Raw genomic sequence first — 19528 nt, forward strand, 5'->3', positions numbered from 1 at the left:
GGGAACGACCACCCAGACCTGACAACACTTCGGGTTGTATTTGTGTTCCAGAAGACAAAAGACCACTTTCTGGAGGTGAAGATGGAAAGTTCCAAGCAGCACTTCTTCCACCTTCGGAACGACTTTGCTTATATTGAAGTAAGCAGTGCCGATCCCCACGGGGTCCCTGTTAGCTACTTGAGAGGCAGTATTTGTTTCCTAGGGTTGCTGTAATAAGTTATCATGAACCAGGCAATTCAAGGTAAAGAAATTTACTCTCTCATGGTTCTGGAGGCCACAAGTATAAAATATTAGGTGTAGAAAGGGCTGGCTCCTTCTGGAGGCACTGAGGGAAACACTGGTGGCTGCCAGCAATCCTTGGCATCCCTGGGCTCACAGGCACATCACTCCAACTTCTGCCCTCTCTTCACATGACCTTCTGTCTTGCGTGCCTTTTTAAAGGCAGATCACTGGGTGCAGTGGTGCACACCTATAATCCCAGCAATTTGGGAGGCCGAGGCAGGAGGATCACATGTTCAAGACCATCCTGTGCAATTTAGTGAAACCCTGTCTCAAAATAAAACATAAAAAGGGTTGGAGATGTAGCTCAGTGGCAAAGTGCCTCTGGATTCAATCCCTTGTACCAAAATAATAATAATATAATAGAAAATAAAATAAGGGCATCTATCATTGAATTAAGGATCCACCCCAGAAATCCTCAATGATTTCATCCTGAGATCTTTAACATTAATTGTGTGTGTATGCAATTAATAAATTTACAAAAACACTATTTCTTTTTTATCCCCTCTTGATACTGGGGATTAAACCTGGGAGCACTTTACCCCATCCCCAGCCCTTTATATTTTTAATTTTGGGACAGGGTCTTGCTAAATTGCTAAGGCTGGCCTCAGTCTTGCAATCCTCATGCCTCTGCTTCACAAGTGGCTGGGATTACAGCGTGAGCCACTGTGCCTGTCTTGAAAGACACTGTTTCTACATAAGGTCACTTTCGCAGACTCCAGATGGACCTATCACTTGGAGACCACTCTTCAACCCACTACAGAGGGCTCTAGGGAATTGAGTTAAGGTGTTTTAAGGCTTAAATAACCACATAGGCAACCTCTATCTTCAGGGTCTGCATGGGAAACCCCCAGGCAGGAGAACTCCAGGTTTTGTCTGCCTTCATTCAGGGTCCTTCCTCATACCCATGTTGCTGTGGCTCTGCAGGTGGACGGGAAGAAGTACCCTAGCTCAGAGGATGGCATCCAGGTGGTGGTGATTGATGGGAGCCAAGGACACGTGGTGAGCCACATGAGCTTTAGGAACTCCATTCTGCAGGGCATTCCATGGCAGCTTTTCAACTATGTGGCAGCCGTTCCTGACAAGTAAGTCCAAACCTCTGTTTCTGAAACTGGTCGGTGGCACAATAGACCCATGGACTGGGGCCCCATCCCTCTTACTGAGCCTTTCTTTATGGTTCCCAGCTCAAGGAATCCTGATAGTCTGCCCACAGATCATTGGTGTTGAATTGGGAAACAAACCATCAAGTCTGTGAATGCTCATGTTGAAGCCAGAGTTATTGTGAATGTAGGTCAGGCTGAGGACGACAGGCCTGCCCCCTTACAAATGGGAAGGCTCCCTGTCCCTCTTCCCATTACTGCACGCTCTCCTGCAATGATCTCATCCCCTCCCACGCCTTCAATAAGATCCGAATGCTGGTGGCTTGAGTATCTCCAGCCCAGATCTCTCTTTCCTGAGCACCAGATGTTCCATCCAACTGCTGCTTGGAGATCGCCACCTGAATGTTCCCTGTGAAACTAAATTCTCTCTCTCTCTCTCTCTCTCTCTTTTTTTTTTTTTTTTTTTTTTTTTTTGGTGCTAAGTATTGAACTTGGAGCCTCATGCATGATAGGCAAGTGCTCTATTACTGAGCTATATCCCCACCCTTGTCCTTTTTATTCATTTATTTTTTATTATTGGTATTAGGAACTGAACCCAGGGTGTTCTACCACTGAGCTACATCCCTAGCTCTTTTTTGTTTTATTTTGAGCAACAGTCTTGCTAAATTAGACCAACTGGCTTGGCACTTGTAATCCTCCTGCTTGGCCTCTTGAGTCCCTGGGGTTACAGGCATGTACTGCCCAGCTTTTTAAAAAATTTTTAATCCCCAAATCAGCCACTCTTTCTGTTTTCCATTTTGATTAAGTTGTCATCATCATTCTGGAACCTGGGCTTTGCACTCAACTCTCCTCTCTCTTTCATCCCTCCAGTCTCTCTTTTCATTCCTGACACAGTACCCTATCAGTGCCACCTGTGTTATCAGTCCCCTAACACCTCACAGCTCCCTCCACAGTGCCCTCTACCACTGCTCTATCCAGCTCTTCATCATTGGTCACCAACCGTCTCCTAATGGGCCTTCCTCTTCCTGTCTCCCCATATTCCATATTGGCTGCTGCTTTGAACTTCTTAAATGTCGATCTCCTTTGTCCTCTCCAGAGCAATTGTTTGGTAGTTCCCTGTCACCTTCTGCATCCAATACACCTATCATTTCCTTAGTCTTCTCCAATCCAACCAAAAGTTCCCTACTAAAGCATGACTCACAGACAGACATGGAAGACTGAGGCAGGAGGATTGCAAATTTGACTCAGTCTCAAAAAAAAGGGTTGAAGGGCTGGGAATGTCGCTCAGTAATTAAGTCCTGGGTTCAATCCCCAGGACTGAAAAGAAAGAAAGAAAGAAAGAAAAAGACTTATAATAAGAATGGGAGACTCATCTGTTGTCCATCAAGCATGTGGGCGCTGTGCTATTGGTGCCATGTCTTTGCATTCTCGCACAGGGCCTGGCTAGTGAGGTGTGTTTGGAGTCCCAACTTAGGGGAAAGTCTAAGTGATTAATGTGGTACATATCACATAATAGGTGCTTAGCAAATGAATGAAAACAAGTGCACTTACTTCCCAGATGCTGTGTGATGGGCACCGTGTGAAGTGGACACTGAGACAATGAGAATAGCACTTTGCTTAAACACACATAGTGCCTTCTCCTTTCTCCCATCTGATGTTTCTTTAGTAGCATCTTTTTCATGTGCAGATTCACACAGAAGGTAAAATTTACCAACTTAGGAAAAATACATTTATCATATAGAGATCAGACATTTTTATGCCTTTTTTTGTCAGAGAAATTTCTCTTAAGATGAAACAGGAAAAAAAATTTAAAAAAAAAGATGAAACAGGAAGCAGAAGCTGGGAATAGAAATAAAGAATGAAAATGCAGAGCTGCTCTATTTGTAATGGCATAATAGGCTCCTTTCAGCCTGTGCAGCAGCCCATGTCCCTCCCTGGGGGAAGCCCTGTCTGGTATGAGCCAGGCCCAGGACTGGGGCTGGGTACCCAGGCAGGAATTAGGTACCACTGACCCCTCTCTGACCTCCTGGGAAGCAGCAGGAGCAAGATAGGTCCTTCCCTCCCATGACTGCAGGCCCAGTGTAGGCCTACCCCACCCTTCCTCCCCCATCCACAAGGCCACCACTGGCCCCAGGGGCCCAGGGAAAGAAGAGGGCAACTGCTTACCACAGAAATACTAGGAATGGCTCTGGGAGCTGCCTATGCCCTTCTACTCCATGGGAGACTCTGTTGGCTGGTACAGGGACTGAGAGGCCATGAAGATTACATAGAGGCAAACATTCCTGACCTGAATAGGCAGGATGGATTCTGGGTGATATAAGGTGGTAAGAAAACCTCTTTCCCTGTCCCACTCCTTTGAATTAACCCAGGTCCCCATCCCAAGGGCATGACCTTCCTCTGAGTCCACCCCAGCAGGAAAGCTTAGCCCAGTCATGGGCCCTTAACTTTTGTACTGAAATTGAACAATGGGGAAATATCCTCCTGGGAACACGCTGGCATCCAATGCCACGGATGTGTTTGAGATGAGCCCTTTCTCTTTAACGGGCCTCACTGCACCAATCCCAGGGATTCCCCCTCCAGCCATCTTAAAGAGCCCCAGGCATCCCAGCTCGCTTTTCTTCTGACCTTATTGCACACAAATTCTTTGTCTTTCAACAACTTCTTTTCTGCTCCCAGTGGGACACAAATGGGGGTAACAACGGGTTCCAAAATCCCATACAGTTTTTCCATGTCTGGACTGTGGTCTGTGGTTACGGAACTCCTTTGAGATGCGAGCTGGAAGCCCCATGGATCTCCTACCCTGTTTCTATTCTGGAAGGAGGTGCTCACTTTCCTGTCTGGTCCAGCGTGAGTCTGCCCAGTACGGAGGCTGTTTTTCCAGCACTTGAGGCTAAATACAACCCAAAGCAGAAAGAAGTGACGCCTTGCTCTTGAGTTGGATTTTTACAAGTTGGGATCTTCAGGCTGGACATACGCATTGTTCCAGTCCTCTGTCCCTCCCAGGCAGTTCCCCTTTGCAGGTCCTCTCACATACTTTGTAATTATTTACTCAAGCTCCCCATTCGCAAAATGGAAGCAAATATTTTCTGAAAAGAGAGGAAGGTGACATGAGCATAAGAGGTCAATCTGAGCACGTGCTAATTACACAGTGATCTTTCCAGAAAGATCTCAAACTGGGCCACACTCTTCCCATGGCTCAGAGGAGACTGGCTCTGGGCCACATAAGGCCTATGACCAAAGGATGCACCAAAAGAAACATGGGTTCCAGGAGAAATCTCCTAGCACAGGGCTTCTTGACCTAAGTGCACATAGTCATCTGGAGATCTTGTTCAAAGGCAGATTTGGGGCCCTGTGGTCAGCTGGGGACAGACTGAGCCATTCTAGTGAGTTCCCAGGTAATGCCAATGTAGCTGATCCCCAAGGCTCATTTGAGTTCTGGATGGTTTTATACTTGACAGATGCTCCCTTCCTCTTCCCATGCTTCCCTCTTTCTCATTCCCATTTTGCTTCCTTCCACCTGTTCTTTCTCCATCACCATATTCCTATCTGGTTCTCTCCAAACAGGGTGGAGAACATTCAAATGAAAACATATATATTCAATCCCACCCATGAGCCCAGCTCTGGCATAGGTGCTGGTGGAACAGCCCCACATGCTGAGTATGCTGAGCTCCACATGTATACTTTGCCCTGTTTGATGACAGACATGTAAAAGCCACAAGCTACATCGAGGCTTGAGAAGATCAGGAGCACTGGTTGTGGCCAGATGTGTGGGAGGGCTGCTCAGGATGTTTGTCACCCTACGGAAAGAACCTGTCATCTCGGCATGCAAGAGAGCTGCCCTTCTCAGATCCCTGGCTGGGCCCCTGGGCAATGCTCCAAGTGCCACCATTCATGTGCCAACATCCTTGCCGGGTACCTCTGTCTCCAGTTTTCTCTCTTGTTCAAGTCATCTAATCAGTCCCTTCTCACTTAGTTCCATAGTTCTCATGGTGTCAAAGGGAAGATACATCACCAGAGGTCCATGGACGAGAGTGCTGGAAAAGCTTGGGGCAGACAAAGGTCTCAAACTGAAAGGTAAGGGTCCACACTGGGGTTTAAACAAAACTAAAAAAGATTAGTACCCAGCATAGAGGCTGATATTATCCCTTGTTGAGTCCAGAACATTCTTTCTCACTAAACGTGTGTATAACCTCTGAATCCTCACTATTTTCAGTGGTCTATTGGCAAGAGGCCACTTATTTACCATTCTTACGAGAGAGCAAATTTATCGTAACTTGTGACTAGGTACTAAAAGATAATTGCTAGAGTTTTTCACCCATGTGCTCAGCAAGTGACCCTCTTTTTGTTTATTCATTTATTTTTGTGGTACTGGGGATTGAAATCAAGGGTGCGCTACTTTTGAACTACATTCCTCCACTCTTTGTGATTTTGAGACAGGGTTTCACCAAGTTTCCCAGTTGGGCCTTGAATTTGCAATCCTCCTGCTTCAGTCTCCCAAATAGCTGGTATCTTAAGTGTGCACCCCTACACCCAAGCCTGTGAAAGTATCACCAGGAAAGTGGCTTTGTCTGATTTTCCTCCAATTTCCACTATCCAGACTGGAAAGGCCTCCACCTCCCTCAGCATTCCAGCATGCCCATATTTGCACAGTCCTTTGCAGTTGGCAAAACTCTCCTTTGTCTTCTAAGATAGGTGGAGAAGGAGGAACTTTAAAGCGCAAAGAACCTATGGGGCTTGTCCAAGGTCATGTAGCTCTTCTGTAATGAAATCTAGCATAAGTTTCCTGGCTATGCTGTGTGATGGAGCTGGACAGGACAGAGGTGGCATGCTTCTGCCACAGATTGTCCAAAGCTAGTCCTTGGAAGTTGTGAGGAGAGGGAGATGATGACGGTGATCACTGTAGCTACCATTTAAGCTCAGCTTTGCACCTTACTAAATAAAACTTCATAATTATCTCACTTATTCATTAGTGAGGTAATATTATTTCCATTTAAGATGAGGAAACTGAGAATTACAGATAAACCAGGATTGTGGGACCAGTAAAAGGAAGGAGACCAGGAGGAGTAAGGAGGACAGGGAAAGAGGAAGTACTAGGGAATGAAATTAACCAAATTATATTGTTATGTTGTGTGCGCATATAAATATGTAACAATGAATCCCACTATTATGTCTAATTGTAATGCACCAATAAAAATGAAAAAAAAAAAAAAAGATTAGGATACAGATCCTAACCTTCTTAAATCAGAGCTAGGTTCTGAGCTACTACCCTTTCTTGACTACAAAAGACATCAAAACCTGTAACTCACTGTATGGATGTTCATCCCAGGCAACAACCAGAAAAAAATTAGAACAATGAAAGCCCTTCATGGCAGCCAGAGGAGACCACAAATGAAACAAAGCATCCCTTCCAGCCCAGTCCTAGACTTATTTTTTGGCTTGTCTCTTTTAAATTAAGACCTGTTGCCAAAACATCATGTATATAATATGACTCAAGTCAAGTGGTGCTTACCCATTGGTGATAAATGTGTGCCACCTGCGAGACCAGGCCATTCTTGAGTGTACACACTCAACCCCTATTACAGTCAAGTTCTGAAATGCAAGACAGAGAGTGTTGCATGGGGTACAGGAGTCTGGAGTTCTAGTCTGGGCACCATTTATTTTGTGACCTTGGATACACAATCCACTTCTAAAGCCTCAAGAGTGATAGAGTTAAGGAAGAGATCTTATAGACAAATGTCATCATTTGGCAGATTGGAACACTGGGCTTCAGAACTTACTGATGCTCACAGGTCAGCTTAAAGGCAGGCAGGGTTCCTGGAGATTCCTCACTCCCAGTGCATCCCTTTCCCTGCTGTGCATGGCTATCCTGTATTTAACAGAGCCTCTGCCCTGCTAAGGTGGCAGTGAGGTACAGGTGAGGCCTGTATGCCCCAGATGATCAAAAGGCAAGTGCTACCAGTAGACTGGGTCCAGAGCTCCTCTCAGCAGGATACAGTCCAGTGTGGCGAGGGGAGGGAGTGCCCAGTGATGACAGGAAAGAGGAGTGATGAAGACAAGCCCTAGGAAGGGGTGGGGTGCGACCATTCTCTCCTAGTATTTTTGTTTATGTGACTCATCTTTGCTTTCCAGAAAAGATGGCATTTGTTGGTTTCAAAGGCACCTTCCGGCCCACCTGGGTGACTCTGGAGACTGATGACCACACAGCCAAGATCTTCCAAGTTGTGCCCATCCCTGTGGTGAGGAAGAAGAAGCTGTGAGAACAGCTGTCACTCTGGTGCCTCCCATAGTAGACTATAATGGCAGGGCAGCAAAGGTAGAATGGCTGGCTTCCCAGCCCCTGTCCAGCAGCTGCCTGGGAGGCTGTGCATCAGCCCTGATGGGCAAGGGAAGGATATTAGATACCCCTGGTGCTGCCTTCTGCCCCCACTCAAGTGTCTACCTGCAGCTCTTGGGCAGTGTCGGCCGATGCTGGAAGTCTTCTCTTTCCTGCAGCCTCTTGGGTGCTTCTCTCTTATCCGTGCCTCTTTAGTGGGGATGTGGGGACCATATGAGAAGACCTGGACTGTGCTGGCAGCAATACTGCACTTTGGCAGAGCCTTGCTCACACAGTAGGTACCTGGAAGGCTGCACCACTCATGGATTCCATAGTCACCAGCAGGTGTGTTAGGGAGTGGATGTAGGGGAAAGAGCCCTGGTCTTAAGTAAATCTTTGTTCCTATAAATGAGGACCAGTCTTCATGGGAATAGGAGCTGCTGTGTCATCAGAGCTCCCCAAGATGGGACTGAGTACCCCTGGGAAGAGGCGAGCCCTGCTTCTGGAGGTGTCCCACCTTTCAGGAGACTTTGGCTGACACACTGGGACTTGGTTCTAAGAATCCAGAAGCCTATGGTTTTTTACTTTGTACCCAAAACTCAGCAGTAGATGATTCTTTTCAGCCATGTCCATGATGTAGGGCAGCCTGGGGCACCCAGGATGGAGAGAAGAGAACACACCTTGTGGAGAGGGGTTTAGGGAAGTGGGTCAAACAGCCAGGTCTAAGTGCACTCTGATTCCAGGCAAAGAAGCCCAAGAGAGGTGAGATAGAGGTGATGACAGTTGAAAGAAAGGAACATTTGTACCTGCCTGGGTGGGTCTAGAAGGCGTCTCACCCCAGGAAGCAGCAGCACTTGCAGAAAGGAAGGGCAAGGCTTTTGTTGGACAGAGGCAGGGAGGCCTCTGTAGTGTTTCAGAGGTGGAGTCTTCCTGCCACCACCTGCTGAAGCTGGGTGATGAAGGGTCACCCTTTTCCTTCTGCTAGCTGACCCACTTGTGACAGAGAAGCATAGTCAGAAGGGAAGAATGGTCTGTGCTTGTGATGCCAAGAGCCCTGTGAAATTCAGTCCCAGCCAGTCCCCTGATGACTCCAAGTGAGTCATTTGCACTTCCTCCAGGGAATTGAGCTGGGAGACTCAGGAGACCCAAGAGAGGTCATGTGTCAATAAGCCTGCAACTTCAGAGCTGGAGGATGTTGAGAACCATCAAGTTCAAAGCTTTCATCTCCCAGCTGGGGAAAATGAAGCTCTGAGATGGGGAAGAACCACACAGGCAGGGCAGGGCCCAGGGAGCCCACTCCCAGCACTTGTGCCATACCATATTGCCTCCACAACCAGCCAGGATGCTAGTACTCCTGAGTAGCTTCTGGAAAGGGGACAAGTCCCTTGAAGGAAAGAAAAGAATCAGAATAGAATGATTTTTAGCTCACAGCTGTTTCCTTCCTGCTCCTCTGCACACACAAACCTACCCTGTTCCTGGTGTTGTGGTCCCTGCAGCCTGCACCTTGCCCCCACTGCCTGCCAAACCACACTCGGGCACATGGTGGCTGCAGGAACCCCCTTGGTGCTACCTGTTTCTGCAGTTCTGCAGGTGCAGCCCAGTGGATGGCATCAGAATGTGCCAACATGTTTCTGGTGAGCAACTTGGTTCATGGTGGGGATCTGAAGAACTGTTGGCTCCAGCCTAGGGTCTCTCAGCTACTGCTCAATATCCTGCTCTCCCCCTTTCCTACTTGGGAGAGAACTCAGAGAGCCCCTGGATGAGGAAAACCTTTATCTGTGGTCTATACTTGCTCATGAGGCACCAGGGTCTCCCTGGGTCTCACAAACTACCTTTGTCCCATTTTCTGCCCCAATTACAAACTCTTTCCATTAAAGAGGGCTTGCTGGACTCTTTCTGCCCAGTTGCACCCATGAGACTTGGTCCCAGAGCCCGCTCCAAGGCTGAGCCAACTGCCAGAGGGATCATTCCCATTAAACTGGTCTTCCAGTTGCTGGGAGATGACAATGGGACCCTGTCTCTTAAGACATGGCTACTCCAAATGCCAAAATCACAGGAAGGGCCTCTTTTGGATAGATGAGTGATAGTAGAGTTAAAATGACCTCATGCCCTTCCTGTTTACAGTTTGGTTGAGTTTCAAACTCTTTCAATGTAAGGGTCTCACACTGTGAACCACTTAGGATAAGATCACTTTCAGGTGGCCAGGAATGTTGAATGTCTTTGGCTCAGTTCATTTAAAAAAATAATCTTTTGGAAAGTTCTCAGAGTTGTATATACATTCAGTAGCACAGGATCTGTACATAAAACTTTCTCTCCCAAACCATTCAGCAAGAGTCAATGTCCAGGAGTTTTCTTGGTAATACAAATCCCCTTATTGCTTAGAAAATTGTTTTTGTTGTTCTGTTTCTAAGTGTTACAGTTGAGTAAGGCCTTTAAAGAAAACAGCAGTCCTCTAAAATACGTGTCTTTTTCCTGTTGCCGAAATAGCTGGTCCTTTTTCGGGAGATGGATGTATAGTGTGTTCTGTATGTAAACATTTCTTGTAGGTGTCACCATGAACAAAGATATATTTTCTATTTATTTATTATATATGTGTTTCAAGAAGTCAATGTCAGAGTAATGAATTGTCTTAAGTGTCATGTTGGGGATGTCCTTTGGACTGCTTGGAAGAAGTACCCAGAGCCAAGAGATCAGTTCTTGTTCACAAAACCTTGCTGTACCATGGTAAACACACAAAAGATGTCACCATGTTGTCTGCTTATTTTGTTTTCCATTAAAATGGGCCTCACTGTAATTCAGTTCTCTAAGAAAAATAAGATTAATGAAATCATCCTGAGTCTTTCTCTCTTATTTCTATGGCCTAAGTCTCACGAACTATTTCCATGTCATACTCCTACCTTGTTCCCATCCCAAGAGGGCATCCCTAAGAGCAGGTGAAGACCATCTGCTGAGAGATGTCATTTTTGTGACCAGTCAAGTCCAGAATGTACTATATCCTCCATGCTCCTAAGCCATCAGTAGGCTGTCTGTTTTACCCCTCTCCCACTGGGGAAGCCAGGCTGGAGGGAACATAAGAGTGTGGACCAGAAGCAGGACTGTCTCTTCCTCCCAGGCACTGTTTGGCCAGAGGCCACTATGGAGAACACACAGTGACATGGCCAGTGGGAGGTATAGCCATTCTTCTTGTTTTTGTTTTTGGCACTGGGGATTAAACCCTGGGCGCTCTACTACTGAATTACATTCCTAGACTTTTTTGAGAAAGGGTCTTGCTAAGTTGCTGAGACTGGCCTTGAACTTGTGATTCTCCTGCCTGAGCCTCCTAAGTCATTGGGATTATAGGTGTGTGCCACTGCACCTGGCATGGCCTAATTCTTTAAATAGAGAAGAATCACCATTACCTGGAGTAGTCAGGGAAAGTCAATGCTTAGAGATGAGACAGAAGTCAACCTAAGACTCAGGGATGACCAGGGAAGAGTAATAGCCTAGGCAGGGCCAGTGGCCAGGAGTGTGGGCCTGGGGACACATGGGCATAAATCAGGGAACAATATGAGGGAAGGGTATTGCAGGTAGGTTGAGCTAGAAAAAGGACTGGTTTTAGGGGCCACTAGATTTGATGATAGGAGGAAGGTCAACCAGAAACATGGCTGTGTATGAAGATACCGCTCACGAGTCCCACTGGTGCAATGGCAAAGGCATCTGGGAGGAGCCACAGAGCAATGGGACCCTGCATCAAGCTAGTCACAGAACAAAAGAAGCAATATGTAGACCAGAGAGGGAGAGAGGTAGGATAGGAATGTTGGGACACTTCTTCGTTTGCTCCGGTGGTAGTCACCAGATGCCCACTGGAGTCCCTGTAGAAGGCATTAGGTGAGCATGCAGACCCTGTCTGCACTGAGACAGGCCAGAGGAGGAGCTCTACCCAGTGAGCCTGCGGGGACAGGAACAGAGGCCAAAAGGGTGACAGAATAAGTGGGAATGAACTAAGTGTGGAAGGCCCAGAGGGACATTCCTAGCTGAGGCAGCAGTGGGGCCTGGAGGTAAAGGTACAGGACAGGCCACAGGAGGCAGGTGGGGCCCTTCCTGCAGCCTAGAGGGAAGCATGGTGGGGGTTCACTCAGAGAGAACTTGGGGTGACCTTGAGAGGTCAGGAAAGTCAGGGTTAAGAACATCTGCTTCAAAAATTCATTGATGAAAAGTCAGAAGCAAGAGTTAGGAGAATTTTCTCCCCACATCTAACCCAGTCTCAGTTGCACACACAGGTGCCCTTAAGTGGTGAATATCTGCATCTCCATCCTGTTACCCACCTATCCTGTCCCCAGGTGGGCCTCAGGCACACAGAACTCGCCACCTCCCACAACTCAAGGATCTTGGTGTCCCCATTTACTGGCATACCCTTTCCTTTCTCTCCTTGACACTTGGCTTATGCCTGTCACTCCGCAAGGATTAGTTTCACACATGACCTTCTATGACTCACCCCTGTCCCCATGGACCTTCCTTCTTTCTCCTCCAGGACCCAAGGCTCAAAGTGGTGATATCATGTACCCCAATGATGGCTGTCACTTGCCCCATCCATCAGACAGTAGCTCCTGCAAAGCAGGGGCTAGCAGATGGAGCTCCCCACATCTGGCAGACATTTCACAAATGTGTGCTCAGTGTGTGTAATGCAAGCAAGTCTGCTGACTGTCTTCTCCCTCCTGCTGCCACCAATGAAGCCAGGACCCTGGTGGCTACCCTGCGACTCACCCCAGTCCTTAGAGAAGTCAGGAAGTTTTTCCCCCAATGGCAGGGAAAGAAGGAGGATGTGGGAGGGGAGGCACCTGAAAGGGAACCCATATCTTCAGGGCTGCATTGGGGGTAAGGAAGGGAGGGGGGGGAAGTGGTGAGAGGGATTGAGGGAGGGAGGGCTCACTGTTCCTCACAGAAAACAGAGCATCAAACACAGTGTAGAAAATTCATGGGGCTGGGGATATAGCTCAGTTGCTAGAGTGCTTGCCTCGTAAGCACAAGGCCCTGGGTTCAATCCCCAGCACCACAAAAATAAAACAAACACAAAAACAGTATTCATGAAGCTAGGCTTGGTGGTGCACACCTGTAATACCAGTGACTCAGGAGGTTGAGCAGGAGGATTGCAAATTCAAGGTTAACCTCTGCAATATAGTGAAACTCTTTCTCAAAATAAAAAATAAAAAAGGGCTGGGGATGTGGTTCAGTTCTTAAGCATTCCTGGGTTCAATCTCCAGTATCTAATAACACAGGTGTGAGGGATGAGCAAGCAGAGGAAGAATCTGTGTTAAATTCTCCATCTTCCTGGGCGGGGGATGTGTTATGTTGTTCTGGACATTGACAGGCTTGTAATTATAGATTTAAGAATGAAAACAAAAACTAATGATGATAATTAATTCCATTTAAAATAAGATATCTCCTTTCCAAGTCACTGCAGAAGATAAAAGCAAACAAAATACAGTTTTTTTCTAGAGAATAGAAAGGTTACCATAAGAAAACATAAAAATTAGTTGGTGGCATGTGGGTAGTGAGCTAGCCAAAGGGAGTTCAACCACTGCAGTCACACAATAAAAAAGCAAGTTTCTTTGCAAAAAAATCAAAGCCTCTCTGATTCAGTTGAAAACAAAAAACTAATTTGCTGCCTATAGGCATATTACTATGAACATTGGTGACTTGAGTGTCATCAGCTTTTAGAGACCAATTTTTCTCTCTTAAAGATTATGCCCCTCCGAGGGACTGTTAGAGGGAAAAGAAGGGTGGGAGGGGTGGGGGGGAAGGAAAAAAATAGCAGAATGAATCAAAAACTATTACCCTAGGTAAATGTATGATTACACAAATGGTATGCCTCTACTTCATGTACTTCATGAGAAACAAGATGTATCCATTTGTTTACAATAAAAATAAATTTTAAAAAAGAATAGGACAATAAAACTGATTTGTAAATGTAGGATAAACATTGAAGTGTGTCAAAATGTCTGTTAAAAAAAAAAAAAAAAAAAGATTATGCCCCTCCACTTACAGGTTCTACTACCTCCCAATAGTGCCACAGGTTGGTGACCAAGCCTTTAGCATATGGGCCCTTGGAGGAGATTCAAGATCCAGACTGTAGCACAGACACACCCAGAAACATATTTGACCAACTGCCTGGGCACTCTGTGGCCCAGTCAAGTTGACACATAAAATTAACCATCACAGACAACTCTTTTCTTTTTGATTTCCCCAAATTATATGAACATCAGGAAGTTATTTGTAGCAGTATTTTGCTGAGGATTTTGGAATATGGCACAACAACTTGAAATAGGGCATTAGTCATCATTACTGAAAGTTCCTCCACCCACCCATCCCCTGATACAAACACCTTAAGTAAATTCCTGGGGCAGGCTGCTTTTTTTTTTTTTTTTTTAATTTATTTTTATTGTAAACAAATGGGATACTTTTGAAACATCCCAATTCTCCTCTCCGTAGTGATAATTGCATTGTTGCTCTCTCCCACCAATAAAAATTTTGCCTCAGGCATTTCTTTGTGTATCCAAACACTCATCCATCTAAACAAAGAATTATCTTCACTGGTCACTACCCTGTAGGAGTCCAAAGAATCTATAAAGGCCTTATAATGGTCATCTCCCAATGTGATCAAGTTGGAAGCAATATTGTCCTTGCCAAGGACCTCAGAATGTCAGCACATGGAATGAGACTTATTGTGGACAACAGATGACAATTGCCCCCTCATTCTGAATAAGAACTACTAGACACATCCTGGAAGGGCTTGGTTTAGAAGTGACTATACTGGGTTCCATCACACAACTCCAAAGGAAGAAGCCTAGAGTGTCACAGAAGGCCCTGAAGGAAATGAGAAGAGTAAAATGCATGTGCTATGGGGTTTCTTCTCTTCAAGGGCTGCATCTCCATAACCAACTGAGAGGCTCCAAGAGAACTCCCCTGGGGGTTTTGCAGAAAGAAGGAATTGATATGTAACATCTCAGCTGGATTATTACTGAGTTCTCCAAACTTACAGGCCAACCCAAACTGTCAGCTTGCAGGAGAGTTCTCTGGATAGCCTGTCATGGCTGCTTGCTATTTGTGAGGGCAGAGACCAAAAGTTCCTCTCACCTAGGGGTGACCAAAGTAGATATAGGGTGAAGCTGCCCAAGAGTTTGGAAGGATGAGGGGCACCCTCTGGGTAAATGCACTTCCACCATGTTTTTTTTTTTTTTTTTTTTTTTTGGTACCGGGAATTAAACCCAGGGGTACTTTACCCCTGAGTCATTTCCCTATCCCTTATTTTTTATTTCACAAAGTTTCCCAGGATGGCACTGAATTTGCGATCCTCCTGCCTCAGCCTCCTAAGTCACTAGGGTTACAGGTGTGTACCACTACACCTGGCTCACTTCCACCTTTTGGCTAGGCAGGGTGCATGAGACTTCTCAGGAGCCAAACACACACTGGGAGGTTAGCACAGCCCCTGTGTGAGCACAATTGAAGCGACTCTGTCTCAGATGGCTGCAAGCCCAGGTGAAGGGATTCCTGACAGAAAGAGACTGTAGTTCTTTCAAAAACAGGTAGTGAAGGAGGAAGGGATTTCATCAGTACTCACATGGAAAATGCAAGAGAATGACTAAATAAAATATGGTCTCATTTGATGAGCTACTATACCTCATTGAAATGATATTTACAAAGGATTTGGATAAACACCCTGCTCATTTGCAGAGCATTTGCAGGGGCTCATATCTGGAAGTCACAGAATATTACAGACTAAAAGACCTTAAGCCCAATGGCCTAACATTTCCCACATTAGTGTTTGCACTGTGTACACAAGCATCTTCTGCTCTCCCCACGGCCACACTCCTGTTCTTGTGTTGCCACTGCCTGGCTCTCCAGGACAGCCACCCTGTATCCACTCAAGACTACTATAATCTCAGTTTAGTGACCACCTGCTCTGGGAAGTTTTTCTCTGGCCTCCCTAGGAAAATCTCTCCTTTACAAGCGTCTTAGCACTTCTCATAGCTGTGGTTGTATACATATTTGTGTGTTTATCTGATTCAGGTTTGTTTGTTCTCCCACTGCCTCTCTGCCCAGAGTCTTCATACCTCTTCTCCTCTTGGTTTGGATTGGTTTGGTTTGGTTTGGTTTGGTAATTGGGAATTGAACCCAGGGGTGCTCTACCTTTTTATTTTTTATTTGGAGAGAATGGGTCTCACTAATTACTGAGTCTGGTCTGGAACTTGCTATCTTGCTGCTTTAGCCTCCTAAGTGACTAGGATTATAGGCATGGATCACCAGGACAACCTTGGTTTTACATCTCAAAAGCCCAAAGAACTGGTTTGAAGAGCCAAAATCCTCCCTGGTGGGTTGTTAACCCTTGGGTAAATTCCTTTGGGCAATGCTGGCCTCTTCCAGCTGAGGCCCAGAGGGGTGATACATTGAACTACACAAGAGATAGAAGCCCAAAGACCCAAAACTCAATCCTTACCTTGCAGGAGTTGTAACAGAAGAACAAAGATCTCAGGAGATTTACAAGGAAGGTTCTGTTTCAGGGAAGTCAGGGTCCTCCTTTGTATTGGAGTGAGTCCCTCTTGTCATGTTTCTTCCAAGATATGAATTTCATACCTGCTAGGACTTGTCACTCTTGTGGAAGAGGAAAGGCCCCAGAACATGAAGTATAGCACTCAGTCACCCTACTTGGGACTGAGGTGGAACACAAGGATCAAAGAGATCTCCTGCTTCTAGGTCCATCTCTGGAGCCTTCACTCCTCACAGGAAGAATGCAGACTGGTTGAAGCAGCAGAAGCAAAACAGACCCGATGTCCTGGGATTCCTGACATTCCACCCCTCTGTATTCCTCCTTGCTCAGCACTGCCCCACTCAGGGTCCAGTCATTAGCTCTGAAACTTCACCTTGGAAACCTCAGCACACTTCTTCAGAAAAACATCTTGCTCTGGATTTGCCAGGGAACTAAGTGCTAAAATTTCAAACTCCTCCTGGGCTACTAACAGAGTTTGATAAAGTCCAGCTTTAAGGGACTCAACAAGGTCTACGGAGAATTTGCCAGGAGGCCCTGGCAACAAACTCAGATTTCCCCACACACTGGACCAAGTGGAAAGGGCTCTCCAGTTTCTTGCTTGTGACACTTGGGTGGGACCTCTTGAAATCTGCCCACCGGAAATTTCCTTGTTGCAGCAAACAACACAGGCAGCCTGCAGATGCCTGCAACCCCATCCTGGATTCTGTAGACTCTGCTCTGGTCTGCCTGTCAGGATAAGGCCATCTCCCCTGACAGGGATGCCCTTAATCATGCAAGTCTTGAGGGTAGAGCATCTCAGTGGTGGGAATTGTAATGGGAATAACAGATATTCCTGTCCAAAATGAAGTGGCCAGTTCTGTTCTTGTAAGCACTGTGCTAGGCAGATGGCCATTCTCCTTCTGGAATCTTTGGCCCATGCAGACTTCTGTCCTAACCCCCATCTTGGGGTGTTGTGCCACAGTAAAAAGAGTACTGCTCCTCCAGAAAATAGCCCAGAGGGAACATCCTGCCTCTGCCTTTGCCTAGCTGTGACCTGGGCAAGGCTTAACCCCTGAGTCTGTTTATTCATCTGCAACATAAAACACACACAAAAAATTATAAGTGACTAATATATGACAATAATAAGTGCTTCACATCATGACACCTCTATGAGGTGGAAACTTCTATTAATGCCTACAGGTTTAGGTGAAGTTCTTAAGTAACTTGCCCAGGAGGACACAGTGAATAAAGCTCTCATGGGTCTCACATTAAATATTAACTGACACCAACCTCATGGGGTTTACAGCAAGTAAATGAAAGGAAGGATGTGAAGACCCTATATACAGTGGTAACATGCACAGTTAGGTAAGGGTGTCCAGTGCCTGACAAAGTAGGTGTATTACACAGTGAATGACACCGAGGGTCTTCTAAAGCATAGTCTGTAAACTTCAGGAGGGTGGGAACTTGCCTGCCCAGCTCAACTTTATCCCCACCACCTACACAATTCTTGGAACTTATTGGCATCCAGAGCCTAACTGGGGATTGCTCATGCCAACAGGCAAGTGGGTCTTAAAAAGAAGTCCACAGGATGTGAGCTGCTCTCTACTGGACAGGGATTTGGGAGGTATAAACTTTGGAGCCGGACTACCCGGTTCAAACTCTGGTTTTGTCACTTCCTTGCAGTGGGATTTTGGGAAAAACACTTAACTTCTCTGAGCCTCAGTTTCCCTGTATGTAAAACAGGGAAGATAATATTTACTACATAGGGTTGCTATGTGGATGGAATATGTTCGAATAGACACAGGGATTGGATAAGATTTTAGGCTTCAAAGAATTCAGACACAGAGGTGTAGACAAATTTTCACAGATTTTGCAAATGCAACTGAGCAATGTGTTAATTAAAATAATAGCTGAAAAATTCTCACACAAGGAGTGGTGGAGAAATCAGCAGTGAGTGATGGGAAAGCAAGGCAGCACTGCGAGTCTCTGCTGCCCTCTAGTGGGAAAATGCCTTAATTTTCAAATCGACTTTATGGGAAGAAAATCAGCCCTTCAGAGTGATGGCTTTGGAGAAGGGTTGTAGCCAAATCACCTTCCCAAGCTGTGCCTTGATTTTTCTAGAGTGTAGAGAGAATGGAAAACCCCACTTCACTTGACAGGGATCTTACAATGGAGACAGAGCATTCTCTGGTTGTAAGGTCACAATCAAGTCCTTTCTCCTTTCAGATCTGTGAACTAGAGGTACCAACACCTCCACTGCAGAGCAGGTGAGAAGCTCACTTGCAGTGGATGAAGGCAAGCATTGTAAACTCTAAAGTCTAATACATGTGTGCTGTTGTGATTATCGTCAACATCTCTCCTCCCCAGCTCCGACTTCTGTACAGCCAACTCAGCCTGTTCTTTGGGACTTTTTCCTCAGAGTTTGTCAAAGAAAACCAGAATCTAACAGCAGTTAAAGCCAAAAAACAAAACAAAAAACAAAAAACAAAAACAAAAAGAAACACAAAACAACGGGTTTCTAATCAGTAATGAGTACAGAAGGGGAAAAGAGACCTCAGTGCAGAACTGGGCTCAATTCCAAATACAGCATGCACAGGTAGGAATTGATAACCAAGCAGCAGGGTGGAATCAGTGGGTGGAAAATGACTGAGAGGACAGATTCTTACAGAAGGCAAGCCAAGATGATCAGATGTCACCAGGGGGGTGGAAAACTTAATCAGATATCAAGTTCTTGATAAACTGACTTGACAGCACTCTTGCTAATGGTGGGCCAGCCAAGGACAGAAGGTGGGGGCTGGTGGGCTTAAAGGAGTCTGACCAGAATTTGGTAAAGGAGGAGATTTCTCTCTGCTTCCATCGATGCTACAGGGTTCTGTGGCAAGTTTAGGTGAGCTGAATCCTTGCCTGCTAGAAAGGATACTTGGCTCTGAGCTCTGGCCTCCCTCAACCTGTCTCAAGAGAGCTCACAGCTTTGCCATGGGAATGCATGTGCCACCAGATTTCACAACCAAGTTTATCTTTATATTTGATAAAAAGCACACACACTGCAAAGACTGGAAAGGACAGGACCCCTCCCTGAAAAAGGTTTTAAGCCAGAGCCCTCTCATTGCCAGTTTTTGATCCTGGCCTGCTAAACCTGATAGCAACACTCTTAAGTTACTTCAACTAGAACATGAATGCTGTTCTCAGACAATGGTCTGAAAGGAAATCTGGTCAAATGAAAACAGCATAAGTAGCTAGGATGGTGCATCAGTAGAAGGGGTTTGTTCTTTTTAAGAGCACTTTTAACATTACTGTGATGGTGCTGGTGCTATTTTAATAAAAAATAATTTA

General features: G+C 45.9%; 1 protein-coding gene across 5 annotated transcripts in view; it reads left to right on the forward strand.

The window, feature by feature from the left end:
- Cemip (cell migration inducing hyaluronidase 1) overlaps nucleotides 1-10606 on the forward strand; it is a 175975-nt gene extending 165369 nt beyond the window's left edge. For 3 of the 5 annotated variants that reach the window (XM_047542051.1, XM_047542052.1, XM_047542053.1), the window contains exons 26-29: nucleotides 52-138; nucleotides 1207-1364; nucleotides 5353-5453; nucleotides 7509-10606. In XM_047542051.1, coding sequence (XP_047398007.1) covers nucleotides 52-138; nucleotides 1207-1364; nucleotides 5353-5453; nucleotides 7509-7636 — 474 coding nt within the window. In that variant the 3' untranslated portion in view covers nucleotides 7637-10606. The remainder of the gene's footprint in view (nucleotides 1-51; nucleotides 139-1206; nucleotides 1365-5352; nucleotides 5454-7508) is intronic. The other 2 variants (XM_047542054.1, XM_047542055.1) reach the window with 2 other exon arrangements.
- The last annotated feature ends 8922 nt before the right edge of the window (nucleotides 10607-19528 follow it).

Source organism: Sciurus carolinensis, chromosome 2 (assembly GCF_902686445.1).
Source record: "Sciurus carolinensis chromosome 2, mSciCar1.2, whole genome shotgun sequence".
Taxonomy (NCBI): domain Eukaryota; kingdom Metazoa; phylum Chordata; class Mammalia; order Rodentia; family Sciuridae; genus Sciurus; species Sciurus carolinensis.